This window comes from Balaenoptera borealis (genome assembly GCF_965194805.1).
Source record: "Balaenoptera borealis genome assembly, chromosome: 2".
Lineage (NCBI taxonomy): Eukaryota > Metazoa > Chordata > Mammalia > Artiodactyla > Balaenopteridae > Balaenoptera > Balaenoptera borealis.
Window position 1 is genome coordinate 66,130,416 of NC_138867.1, and position 13,303 is coordinate 66,143,718.

The following is a 13,303-nucleotide window of genomic DNA, read 5'->3' on the forward strand; positions in this document are numbered from 1 at the left end:
GCTGCTTCTCCCAGCTTCTCACCAGGGAGTGCTGCTTCACAGAAAAAGAGGGGACTGCCAAATAAAGATCAAGAGTGGGAAGTTGGAGGGACTATTTGATAATCACTTCCTCAAGAGCAATGAGACTGTGTATTAAAGTACAAGAGTGTGGAATTCAGAGCCTGACAGACCTGGGTTCCAATTCATGTTCCATTGCTTTACTGCCTGTGTAATGTTGGCAAGTCTTGGGATCTCTCTCTTGTTAAATAGGAATAATATCAACTTTGAAGAGTTATTGATAGGAGTACAATAGTTGTGGGTAAAGCATGTCAACTCAATATAGATGAAAAATAGATGATTATAATAATTTTTGTGTCTCTCAGTAGCACCTGATGCAGTTTTCCATGCAGAGCAAGCTTTAGCAAATACTGTTTAATAAAACAATAGGTCATACATTGGGCAATGGAGATAGACTGCAATGTAGAGGTCATCTTTTACATGATGTCAGGGTTGAATAAGAAAATATTTAAAATTTATTCTTACATATAATAGGGGTCCCACAAAGGTCGCTTGGTAAAGTCGGACAAGAGATGATAAGCCAAGTGTGCTGGTCTTTCCACATGCTTTTCAACACAAACAGATAAAATATTGTGCTCTTCCAGAGTATATATTTTTATCTAAAAGAAAATAACAAGAAAAAAATTACAAAAGAAATATAGGTGTTTTTATATTAAAAACCACAAGCATATATACGTAGTCATAGGCTGATTGCACTAGCTAATGCATCTTGGCACCTGGATAATAATGAAGCCAAATGATGGCAAGTTGACTTTAAATACTTGGATGTCTAGAGCTCAGACCAGGATGCTATGCCCCTGTGTCATCTGAACAATATGTGACTTGAGGGTGGGTTATTATTGTGCAATAGTTTTTCTGATGAACAATTAAGAACATAAGCCTTTCTTTCTTTATCTCTTTGTGGTATTTCCCTGCCTCTATCCAGGAAAAGCAGAAATTATAACCAGACTGCTGGGCAAGTCAGTGCTTCATTTCCCCCTAAGACCTTGGAGCCAAGGCTACAGCCTAACATACTTTCTCAGGATGTCAGGCATGCCTTCATGTGGGCTGAGGGAACCCAGGAAGTAAGTCAACACCTCTAGAACCAACTCAGCCTCTCAACAGGACCGCTGAAGCGTTTCTTCAGCACAAAGCATTCTTTCATTTGTGAATCACAAGAGCTCATCTTTCAAGGTGGCCAATTCCTGGGTTTCTAGTGCTTATTATTCCTTAGATAAGAGGAGGCTTGTCATGGGGATCCATTTGATGTATACTTAAGCATTAATGTATCCCTTGTTACTCTGAACTTTCCTTCTACTGTGCTTTGGCCAGTAATCAGAGATATGTGTTCAGCTAAGAGCACATTTCTATCCTGCCCATTTTCTCCATCTCTTTCAGGGTGCTTTGAAGACAGTGTTGAAATTTGCCATCTTATAATCATTCCCATGGCAACAAGCTGTGAGAAGACAAACAAACATAGGGTTAAGACTTCACTGCAGGAATCAAGCAGATGGAAAAATCAGGCTGTGAGGGAGAAAACCTTTATTTAAACATAAATATCTTTAGGAAGAGAATGAAGTAATGAGAAACTGACTAAAAGCAGCTTAGAAAGGTAAGAAGTGACTATTTGCTTATGCTATTTTACCTCTCTAATTGACCTCAGTGCCAAGCCTGTCTTTAAATTGAGCCTGCAAAGGAGGACATGATGTAGGCTGTGGGCACTTATCAAAGAGAAAGAAAACCATGAATGCAGCTGTAGTTGGTGGCTGAGACTCACCCCAGCATAGACATGCCTACCTTTGCCCCCCGTACAGCAGAAGTCGAAGCAGATTCATTGGTGTAAATCCAGAGGGAAGTCACCTTATCAAAGCCTGGTGTCCATGTGGCTCTTAGCCAGCCTGTTGAGGCTCTGCAGTCTCAGAGGAGGCAAGGGCAGGGGGCGAGAGTGAATCCCACCACCTCAGTCAGATTCTGGCCATGAGGCAACCATGGTCAACCTTGGTGGAACCAGGGTGGAGTGGGATGTAACACTGGACTGAGCATTTTTTAAGGGTTGAATTGTATCCCCCCCTCCCCCAATTCATATATTAAAGTCCTAACCCCCAGTAGCTCAGAATGTGACCTTATTTGGAAATAGGGTCATTGCAGGTGTAATATGTTAAGACGAGGTTATACTGCAGTAGAATGGGCCCCTAACCCAATATGACTGGTGTCCTTATAAAAAGAGGCAATGTGGACACGTAAACATACACACATACGCACACACACACACTGGGAGAACCCCATATGAAGGTGAAGGCAGAGGTCAGGTGGTGCATCTACAATCCAAGGAATGCCAAAGATTGCCAGCAAAGCACCAGAAGTGCTTTAGGGGAAAGACCTGGAATAGATTCTCGCTCACTCCCTCAGAAGGAACCAACACTGCCAACACCTTGATCTCAGACTTCCAGCTTCTAAAACTGCAAGGCACCCAGTTTGTGGTACTCTTATGGCAGCCCTAGGAAACTATCACAGCACTTTTCCAGGAAGCTGCTCCCCAGGTTGCAGATACATGCTGCTACTTCCTATCCTGGAGCCAAAACAAACTTCACGCTAAGTAGCCATCATTAAATTCTGCCCTTATAAAGCTCACTTGACTTATCCAGTGCCAAGTACAGTATTGGATGAGTGGATGATATTTTGATCCTTTCCCCAAAGTTAAAAGTAGCAGACAATCAGAGTTAATGACATTGATGCAGACAAAGCAGACAAGGAAAGGCAGCGGTTGATGTTGGTTCTCTTTAAACCCTACTATTTTAGGAAAGCCAACTTTTGCTTAGTGCAAAAATTCTCCAAGACCAACTCTCCAAGAAAACGAGTTCCCTTTCATGCTTAGAAGAATACAGGTTAAATTCCATTTATCATCTCAAATGTGTTATCATTGGGTGCCTGGAGAATTTTAGTCTATGAAATGAAGTTTATAGTAGGCTCAAAATCTGCTGGTGCTTGTTAATATTTTACTAATGATATATTTTTTCATTCTAATAAGATTCTGTTTAATGGGTTTGGATCTTATACAAATAGCGCAAGAGGACATAACTCAAAGTTTTAGAATTTTATACTATCTGTTGACAAACATGTTATTGAGCCTATATTGTGGAAAGGAGAACAAAACTGGTTGTTACAGAGTCATGGGTCGAGGGGTAGCATCCTTGGAGGTAGGTTACCCCCCGGGCTAAGGGGAGGAGACATGATCAGGTGGAGCTCTGGGACCAGCCCCTCCCCAGCTTCAATGAGAATAGCTCTTCTTTGGTCTGTTTCCTGTGGGTTTTGTACTGTGTGAAGGTTTTCACATGAGCCTTGCCATTCTGGCTTCCAGTACACTCTCAGCTACTCCCTAAATAAAAAGCTACTCCCGTCAGGCCAATCTCTTACCCATGCCAGTTCCAACCAGGAAGGTTTGGCTCAAAGCTACTCACTGCCTAGAAAGCACTCTTTACCCCTCCAGTAATTTATCCTTACACTATCTTCAAGGAGGAAAGGATCAACTCCTCTCCAAAGCTGTCTCTAAACAACTGTCTTCCCTGACTTTGAATTGCCTAAGAGCTGACCTTTGTGGTTTAAATACTACAATCTCTCACTTGTTTATAAACTACCTTAAAATTACCTTCAGCTATGATATGTATATATGTGATGCTTTCAAAATAGACTATAAGCTCCTTTAAGATGGGGGCTCATCTTTTGTTCCTTGTATTACTGGTATTATTAATTCCAACACTATACATTGAAAATGAAATATGGGTTAAAACAGTAAGTACTGCCCAATTTCATTACAAATACTAGAAATTTTAGAATTTTGCCATCTATCAAAATTTATATCAAAATAAGTATAGATTTTTATAACCCGAAATAAGTATAATTCTTAACAGACTGTTTTGTGGTAAGAATTTATTCAGCTAAAAGGTGACAGAAAAAAATGTGAGCTGTATTTTTAAATTAAAAGCATATAATGGTGAAGGTGATTTAAAAAACCACATAAAAGCTTTAAAAAGTGGGAGAGAAGAGGGGGATAACTCAGAAAGAAAAATTTAGATTTTTATTATAAATACAATCTAAAAAATAAAGGAGGGCTTCAAATTCAACAGAGATAACATAAGAATGTTTAATTATACAGTGTTCTCTAATAAGTATCTGTACAAAACTTAAGAATTAATTATTGATGGCTCTCCTTAGACACTAGCAAATATACGTTTATTTGTTTAGATTGGTTTCTGGCACCAAACTCTTTAAGAATTGAAATTTTAATGACTTCACTAAATATGTTCTCGTCCTTCATTCCAGACATGAGTTTGTCCTTTGCTACGCTGCTCATGAATGCTTGGATGCCAGCAATGATGCAAGAAACAGATTTCATATTAGTAAAAGAAAACAGTCTTGAAGCAGCTTTTATGAGGGATAAAGAGAAGCAAGCAACTTAGTTATGTTAAACCTGTATTTCTGCATCACTGAACCAAACACAGATGGAAACCTAACTGGATCCAAAGAAGGTAAGGAAGACCCTGAAAGGATTCAGAAGTGAGCACCAAGACATAATAAAAGCAAACAACCAAAGCCAAAACACGCAGAGAAGGTCAAAGTCAGAGCTGAAAACAATAAATGAAGTATCTGAATTTGCTTTGATATCAGGGTAAGTGACCATATAACTTAATATCCAAAGTGGAACACTTAGGCACTGTTAATAATTATGATGGGAAAACCAGGACTGTCCCAGGAAAACCAGAACATAGGGTAATCATATTTTAGAGGCTACTGTTTCACTGATGATGAAAAACAGTACACACTGAAATGTGAGCATAGACAAAATGTCAGCATTCTTGAGCATCTCCTGAATGCTAGGCACTGCTGTGTTCTGGGACTATAGTCCTGAACAAAATGGTCCTTAAAGAGCTTATAATCTGTTTAGTGTGGACATCAGCCTCAAAGGGTCTCCTGATATACCTTTGAAATTAGATAAAATTAAAATCCAAATGATATACATTAATTTAACTTTGATGACATGCAAAACATTGTAAAAGGTGCTGAGAAGAAAGATGTCAAGACAAGGCTTCTTTCTTAAGATGTTTATAATCTAGTTAGGGAAAAAGACCATGTGTAAAAAGTTAAATTACTATGTAGGACAAATACTAACTCAACGTAGCTGTGGGAGAAATGTCATGAGATAATGCATAATTAATTGACCAGTTAATCATAAAGAAGTAATTGTTAAAGGAGTTCCTAGAGGGATAAGTTCCTTCAGTCAGGGGTGATTGGCTTTATGGAAAAGCGTTTGTCCTGGGTCATGAAGACCAGGTAGGACTGGGGTAGATAGAGAGGAGGAGGAGAGAGAGGTGGAACATGAGAACTAAGCTCAGAGGTAGGAATGTGTAGGGCGATTTGAAGGACCCTAGATCAGCCAGTGTGGAGGAGTAGAGACAGGGCTGGAAAGATACTTGACTCTTAAATTTCCCCCAAAGATTTTTTTTACCTTTTAAAAAATTGAAATACTTGGGGCTTCCCTGGTGGCGCAGTGGTTGAGAGTCTGCCTGCCAATGCAGGGGACACGGGTTCAAGCCCTGGTCTGGGAAGATCCCCCATGCCGTGGAGCAACTGGGCCCGTGAGCCACAACTACTGAGCCTGCGCATCTGGAGCCTGTGCTCCGCAACAAGAGAGGCCGCGATAGTGAGAGGCCCACGCCCCGCGATGAAGAGTGGCCCCCGCTCGCCGCAACTAGAGAAAGCCCTTGCACAGAAACAAAGACCCAACACAGCAAAAAAAAAAAAAAAAAAATTGAAATACAGTTTATTTACAATATTCTATTAGTTTCAGGTGTATAACATAGTGATTTAATATTTTTATAGCTTATACTCCTATATATATGAATATATATGTGACTGTGTATGAATCTATATATATGTACATATCTATATTTATACATTAGATATATACCCAGTAGTAGAATTGCTGGATCATATGGTTGTTCTATTTTTAGTTTTTTGAGGTACCTCCATACTGTTTTCCAAGTGGCTGTACCAGTCTACATTCCCACAAACAGTGTACTAGGGTTCCCTTTTCTCCACTTCTTCACCAATATTTGTTATTTGTGGTCTTTTTGATGATAGCCATTCTGACAGGTGTAAGGTGATAACTCATTGTGGTTTTGACTTATGTTTCTCTGATGATTAGGACTGTTGAGCATCTTTTCATGTGCCTGTTAGCCATCTGTATGTCTTTGGAAAAATATCTATTCAGGTCTTCTGCCCATTTTTTAATCGGGTTGTTTTTTTTTTGATATTGAGTTGCATGAGCTGTTTATATGCATGAGTTGTATGAGCTGTTTATATGACCCCTTATTGGTCATGTCATTTGCAAATATTTTCTTCCATTCAGCAGGTTGTTTCTTCATTTTGTTGATGGTTTTCCTTGATGTGCAAAAGCTTTTAAATTTAGTTAGGTCCCATTTGGATTTTTTTTTCTTTTTTTTCTTTTTGCTTCTGTTTCCTTTGCCTTAGGAGACAGATCCAAAAAAATATTGCTATGATTTATGTCAAAGAGTTTTTCATCTCTGTTTTCTGCTAGAAGAAACAGAGATTTTTATGGTTTCCAGTCTTTAGTCTTTAATCTATTTTGAGTTTATTTTTGTATATGGTGTGAGAAAATGTTCTAATCTCATTCTTTTACATGTAGCTGCCCAGTTTTCCCAGCATCACTTATTGAAGAGACTTTCCCAATTGTGTATTCTTGCCTTCTTGTCATAAATTAATTGACCATAAGTACGTGGGTTTATTTGGGGGCTCTCTATTTTGTCTCATTGTTGTATGTGTCTGTTTTTTTGCCAGTACCATACTGTTTTTATTACTGTAGCTTTGTAATATACTCTGAAGCCAGGGCGTGTGATACCTCCAGCTTTGCTCTTTTTTTCTCAAGATTGATTTGGCTATTTGGGGTCTTTTGTGGTTCCATATACATTTTAGGATTGTTTGTTCTAGTTCTGTGAAAAATGTCATGAGTATTTTGGTAGAGTTTGTATTAAATCTATAGATTGCTTTGGTAGTATGGTCATTTTAACAATGTTAATTCTTCCAATCCATGAACATGGAATATCTTTCCATTTCTTTCTGTCATTTTCAATTTCCTTCATCAGTGGTTTATAGTTTTCAGAGAATGTATTTTTCACCTGCTTGGTTAAGTTTATTCCTAGGTATTTTATTCTTGTTTATGTGACTTTAATGGATTGTTTTCTTGTTTTTTCTTTCTGATAGTTCATTATTAATGTACAGAAAAGCAACAGATTTCTGTATATTAGTCTTGTATCCTGCAACTTTTCCTGAATTCATTTATTAGTTCTAATAGTTTTTCTGTTGGAGACTTTATTAGGGTTTTCTTTATATAGTATCATGTTGTCTGAAAATAGTGACACTTTTACTTCTTCCCCTCCAATTTGGATGTCTTTTATTTCTTTTTCTTGTCTGATTTCTGTGGCTAGAACTTCCAATACTATGTTAAATAGAAAGGGTATCTTATTCCTGATTTTAGAGGAAAAGCATTCAGCTTTTCATTATTGAGTATGATATTAGCTGTGATTTTATCATATATGGTCTTTACTATATTGAGATATGTTCCCTCTATGCCAATTTGGATGAGAGTTATTATCATGAATGGATGTTGAATTTTGTCAAATGCTTTTTCTGCATTTATTGAGATAATCATATAATTTTTATCCTTCCTTTTGTTAATGTGGTATATCACATTGACTGATTTGCAAATACTAAACCATTCTTGCATCCCTGGAATAAATCCCACTTGATCGTGGTGTATGAGCCTTTTTATATATTGTTGGATTCAGCTTGCTAATATTTTGTTGAGGATTTTTGCACCTATATTGATCAGAAATATTGGCCTGTAATTTTCTTTTTTGTAGTGTCTTTCTCTGGTTTTGGTATCAGGGTAATGGTGGCCTCATAGAATGAATTTGGGAGTGTTCCCTCCTCTTCAATTTTTTGGAAAGTTTGAGAATGCTAGGTATTATCTCTTCATTATATGTTTTGTAGAATTCCCCTGTGAAGCAGTCCAGTCCTGGACTTTTGTTTGCTGGAATTTTTTTGACTACTAATTCAATTTCACTGTTTGTTCAGAATGTCTATTTCTTCCTGATTCAGTCTTGGATGATTGTGTGTTTCTAGAAATTTATGCATTTCTTCTAGGCTGTCCAATTTGTTGGCATATAACTGTCCATGGTATTTTCTTATGATTTTTTTTGTCTCTGTGATATCTGTTGTAATTTCTCCTCTTTAATTTCTTGTTTTTAAAAATATTTATTTATTTATTTGGTTGCACCTGGTCTTAGTTGTGGCACGTGGGCTCCTTTGTTGTGGCATGCAAACTCTTAGTTGCGGCATGCATGGGGGATCTAGTTCCCAGACCAGGGATCGAACCTGGGCCCCCTGCATTGGGAGCACAGAGTCTTATCCACTGCTCCACCAGGGAAGTCCCTTCTTCTCTTTAATTTCTTATTTTGTTTATTTGAGTCCTCCCTCTTTTTTTCTTGATGAGCCTGGCTAAAGGCTTATCAATTTTGTTTATCTTTTCAAAAAACCAGCTCTTGGTTTCATTGATATTTTCTATTGTTTTTTTACTCTGTATTTTATTTTCTTTATTATTATTTATTTATTTTCCTTCTTTTTTATTTCCTTCTTTCTGCTGACTTAAAGCTTTGTTCTTCTTTTTCTAAATCCTTCAGATGGTAGGATAGGTTGTTTATTTGAGATTTTTCTTGAGGTAAGCTTGTATCACTATGAACTACTCTTGTAGAACTGCTTTCGCTGCATCCCACAGATTTTGGAAGGTTGTGTTTACATTTTCATTTGTCTTGAGGTATTTTCTGATTTCCTCTTGGATTTCTTCATTGACCCTTGGTTTGTTAGTAACATGTTGTTTAGTCTCCACGTGTCTGTGTTTTTCCCTTTTCTCTTCCTGTAATTGATTTCTAGTTTCATGGTGTCGTGGTCTGAAAAAAATGCTTGATATGATTTTTAGCCTTTTAAATTTGTTGAGACTTGTTTTGTGGCCTAGCATGTGATCTATCCTGAAGAATGTTCCATGTGCACTTGAAAAGAATGTGTATTTTGCTGTTTTGGGGTGGAGTGTCCTCTAGATTTCTATTAAGTCCAAGTGGTCTATTGTATCGTTTAAGAGCACCATTCCCTTATTGATTTTCTCTCTGGATGTTCTGTCCATTGATGTAAGTGTGGTGTTAAAGTCCCCTTCTATTATTGTTTTAATGTCTATTTCTCCTTTTATGTCTGTTAGTATTTGCTTTATATATTTAGGTGCTTCAGTATTGGGTGCACATGTTAATGTGTGTAATATCCTCTTGTATTTATCCTTTTATCACTTAAAAAATTTTTATTTTATATTGGAGTATAGTTGATTTACAATGTTGTGTTAGTTTCAGCTTTACAGCAAAGTGATACAGTTATACATATATATATATATATGTATATATATATATATATATATATATATATATATACACACATATATCTATTCTTTTTCAGATTCGTTTCCCATATAGGTTATTATGGAGTCCTGAGTAGAGTTCCCTATGCTATACAGTAGGTCCTTATTAGCTATCTATTTTATATATAGTAGTGTGTATATGTCAATCCCAATCTCCCAATTTATCCCTCCCCCGCTTATCCCCTGGTAACCATAAGTTTGTTTTCTAAGTCTCTGAGTCTGTATCTGTTTGTAAATAAGTTCATTTGTATCATTTTTTTATATATATAAGTGATATCATATGGTATTTGTCTTTCTTTTTCTGACTTACTTCACTCAGTATGACAATATCTAGGTCCATCCATGTTGCTGCAAATGGCATTATTTCGTTCTTTTTTACAGCTGAGTAATATTCCATTGTATATATGTACCACATCTTCTTTATCCATTCCTCTGTTGATGGACATTTAGGTTGCTTCCATGTCTTGGCTACTGTAAATAGTGCTGCAGCAAACGTTGGGGTGCATGTATCTTTTTGAAGTATGGTTTTTGCCAGATACCTGCCCAGGAGAGGGATTGCTGGGTCACATGGTAGCTCTATTTTTAGTTTTTTAAGGAACCTCTATACTGTTCTCCATAGTGGCTGTACCAGTTTACATTCCCACCAACAGTGTAGCAGGGTTCCCTTTTGTCCACACCCTCTCCAGCATTTATTGTTTGTAGACTTTTTGATGATGGACATTCTAACTGGTGTGAGGTGATACCTCATTGTTTTTTTGATTTGCATTTCTCTAATAATTAGCAATGTTGAGAATCTTTTCATGTTATTTTTGGCCATTTGTATGTCTTTCCTAGAGAAATGTCTGTTTAGGTCTTCTGCCCATTTTTTGATTGGGTTGTTTGTTTTTTTTTTGATATTGAACTGCATGAGCTGTTTGTATATTTTGTAGATTAATTCCTTGTCGGTCTCATCATTTGCAAATGTTTTCTCTCATTCTGTATATTTTCTTTTCATTTTGTTTATGGTTTCCTTTGCTGTGCAAAAGCTTTTAAGTTTAATTAGGTCCCATTTTTTTCTTTTTCTTTTTCTTTTTCTTTTTCTTTTCATTACTCTAGGAGGTAGATCTAAAAAGATATTGCTGCGATTTATGTCAAAGAGTGTTCTGCCTATGTTTTCCTCTAAGAGTTTTATAGTATCCGGTCTTACATTTAGGTCTTTAATCCATTTGAGTTTATTTTTGTGCATGGTGTTAGAGAATGTTCTAATTTCATTCTTTTACATGTAGCTGTCCAGTTTCCCAGGAACAGTTGTTGAAGAGACTGTCCCTTCTCCATTGTATTGGATTAGCCAAAAAGTTCGTTTGGGTTTTTCTGTAACATCTTACAGAAAAACCCAAACGAACTTTTTGGCCAACCCAATATATTCTTGCCTCCTTTGTCATAGATTAATTGACCATAGGCGCGTGGGTTTATTTCTGGGCTTTGTATCCTGTTCCAATGATCTATATTTCTGTTTTTGTGCCGGTATCTTACTGTTTTGATTACTGTAACTTTATAGTATAGTCTGAAGTCCGGGAGCCTGATTCCTCCAGGTCCATTTTTCTTTCTCAAGGTTGCTTTGGCTATTCAGGGTCTTTGTGTTTCCATACAAATTTTAAGATTTTTTTGTTCTAGTTCCATAAAAAATGCCATTGGTAATTTGATAGGGATTGCATTGAATCTGTAGGCTGCCTTGGGTAGTATAGTCATTGGACAATATTGATTCTTCCAATCCAAGAACATGGTATATCTTTCTATCTGTTTGTGTCATCTTCAATTTCTTTCATCAGTATATTATAGATTTCAGAGTACAGGTCTTTTGCCTCCTTAGCTAGGTTTATTCCTAGGCATTTTATTCCTTTTGATGTGATAATAAATGGGATTATTTCCTTAATTTATCTTTCTGATCTTTTGTTGTTCGTGTAGAGAAATGCAACAGATTTCTGTGTATTAATTTTTTATCCTGCAACTTTACCAAATTCATTGATGAGCTCTAGTAGTTTTCTGGTAGCGTCTTTAGGATTTTCTATGTATAGTATCATGTCTTCTGCAAAGAGTGACAGTTATATTTCTTCTTTTCCAATTTGGATTCCTTTTATTTCTTTTTCTTCTCTGATTGCCATGGCTAGGACTTCGAAAACTATGTTGAATAAAAGTGGCACGAGTGGACATCCTTGTCTTGAGAGGAAATGCTTTCAGCTTTTCACTGTTGAGTATGATGTTAGCTGTAGGTTTGTCATATATGGCCTTTAATATGTTGAGGTAGGTTCCCTCTATGCCCACTTTCTGGAGAGTTTTTATCGTAAATGTGTGTTGAATTTTGTCAAAAGCTTTTTCTGCATCTATTGATATGATCATATGGTTTTTATTCTTCAATTTGTTGATGTGGTGTATCACACTGATTGATTTGCGGATATTGAAAAATCCTTGCATCCCTGGGATAAATCCCACTTTATCATGGTGTATGATCCTTTTAATGTATTGTTGGATTTGGTTTGCTAGTGTTTTATTGAGAATTTTTGCGTCTGTGTTCATCAGCGATATTGGCCTGTCATTTTCTTTTTTTGTGGAAAGAATGCTCTATAAATATCTGTTAAGTTCATCTGGTCTAATGTGTCATTTAAGCCTGTATTTCCTTATTGATTTTTTTGTCTGGATGATCTGTCCATTGATGAAAGGGGGGTGTTAAACTCCCTCACCATTATTGTGTTACTGTCAATTTCTCCTTTTATGGCTGTTAGCATTTGCCATGTTGAGGTGCTCCTATGTTGGGTGCATGTATATTTACAATTGTTATATCTTCTTCTTGGATCGATCCCTTGATCATTATGTAGTGTTCTTCTTTGTGTCTTGTAACAGTCTTTATTTTAAAGTCTATTTTGTCTGATATGAGTATTGCTATTCCAGCTTTCTTTTGATTTCCATTTGCATGGAATACCTTTTTCCATCCCCTCACTTTCATTCTGTATGTGTCCCTAGATCTGAAGTGGGTCTCTTATAGACAGCATATATTACCAGTGTTGTTTTTGTATGCATTCAGCCAGTCTGTGTCTTTTGGTTTGAGCATTTAATCCATTTACATTTATGGTAATTACCAATATGTATGTTCTTATTGCCATTTTGTTACTTGTTTTGGATTTGTTTTTGTAGGTCTTTTTTCTTCCTTTCCTCTTTTGTTTTCTTCTCTGGTGATTTGAGGACTTATCTTCAGTGTTGTGTTTGGATTCTTTTTTCTTTTTTGTGTGTATATCTGTTGTAGATTTTTGGTTTGCAGTTACTGTGAGGTTTTGATATAGCAGTCTATATATATATACAAGATTGTTTTAAGTTCATAGTCTCTTAATTTCAAATGCATTTCCAGTATCCTGCATTTGTACTGTCCTCTTCTCATGATTGCTAGTTTTGATATCATATGCGTGTGTGGATGATTTCCTACCTTTACTGTATGTTTGCCTTTACTGGTGAGCTTTCCCATTTGTAATTTTCTAGGTGTGGCCTTTTCTTTTCTGTCTAGAGAAGTTCCTTTAGCTTTTGTTGTGCAGCTGGTTTGGTGGTGCTGAATTCTCTTACCTTTTGCTTGTCTGTAAAGCTTTTGATTTCTCTGTCGAATCTGAAGGAGAGCCTTGCAGGGTAGAGTATTCTTGGTTGTAGGTTTTTCCCTTTCATCACTTTAAATATATCGTGCCACTCCCTTCTGGCCTGCAGACTTTCTGC

The 13,303-nt window shown here is 36.7% G+C and overlaps 1 protein-coding gene and 1 long non-coding RNA gene across 2 annotated transcripts in view; one reads left to right on the top strand and one right to left on the bottom strand.

Annotated features, from left to right (window-relative positions):
- The window catches only part of ACOT12 (acyl-CoA thioesterase 12), a gene marked incomplete at its 5' end in the record, with an annotated part of 59,213 nt that overhangs the window by 7,305 nt on the left and 38,605 nt on the right, over positions 1 to 13,303 (bottom strand). Inside the window, one exon of the mRNA XM_082377415.1 lies at positions 523 to 656. Within this exon, the coding sequence (XP_082233541.1) occupies positions 523 to 656 (134 nt within the window). The remainder of the gene's footprint in view (positions 1 to 522; positions 657 to 13,303) is intronic.
- On the top strand, positions 648 to 5,848 carry LOC309622544. Its single transcript, XR_014240957.1, has 2 exons — positions 648 to 1,648; positions 4,357 to 5,848. It is a non-coding gene; the product is annotated as an uncharacterized lncRNA (long non-coding RNA).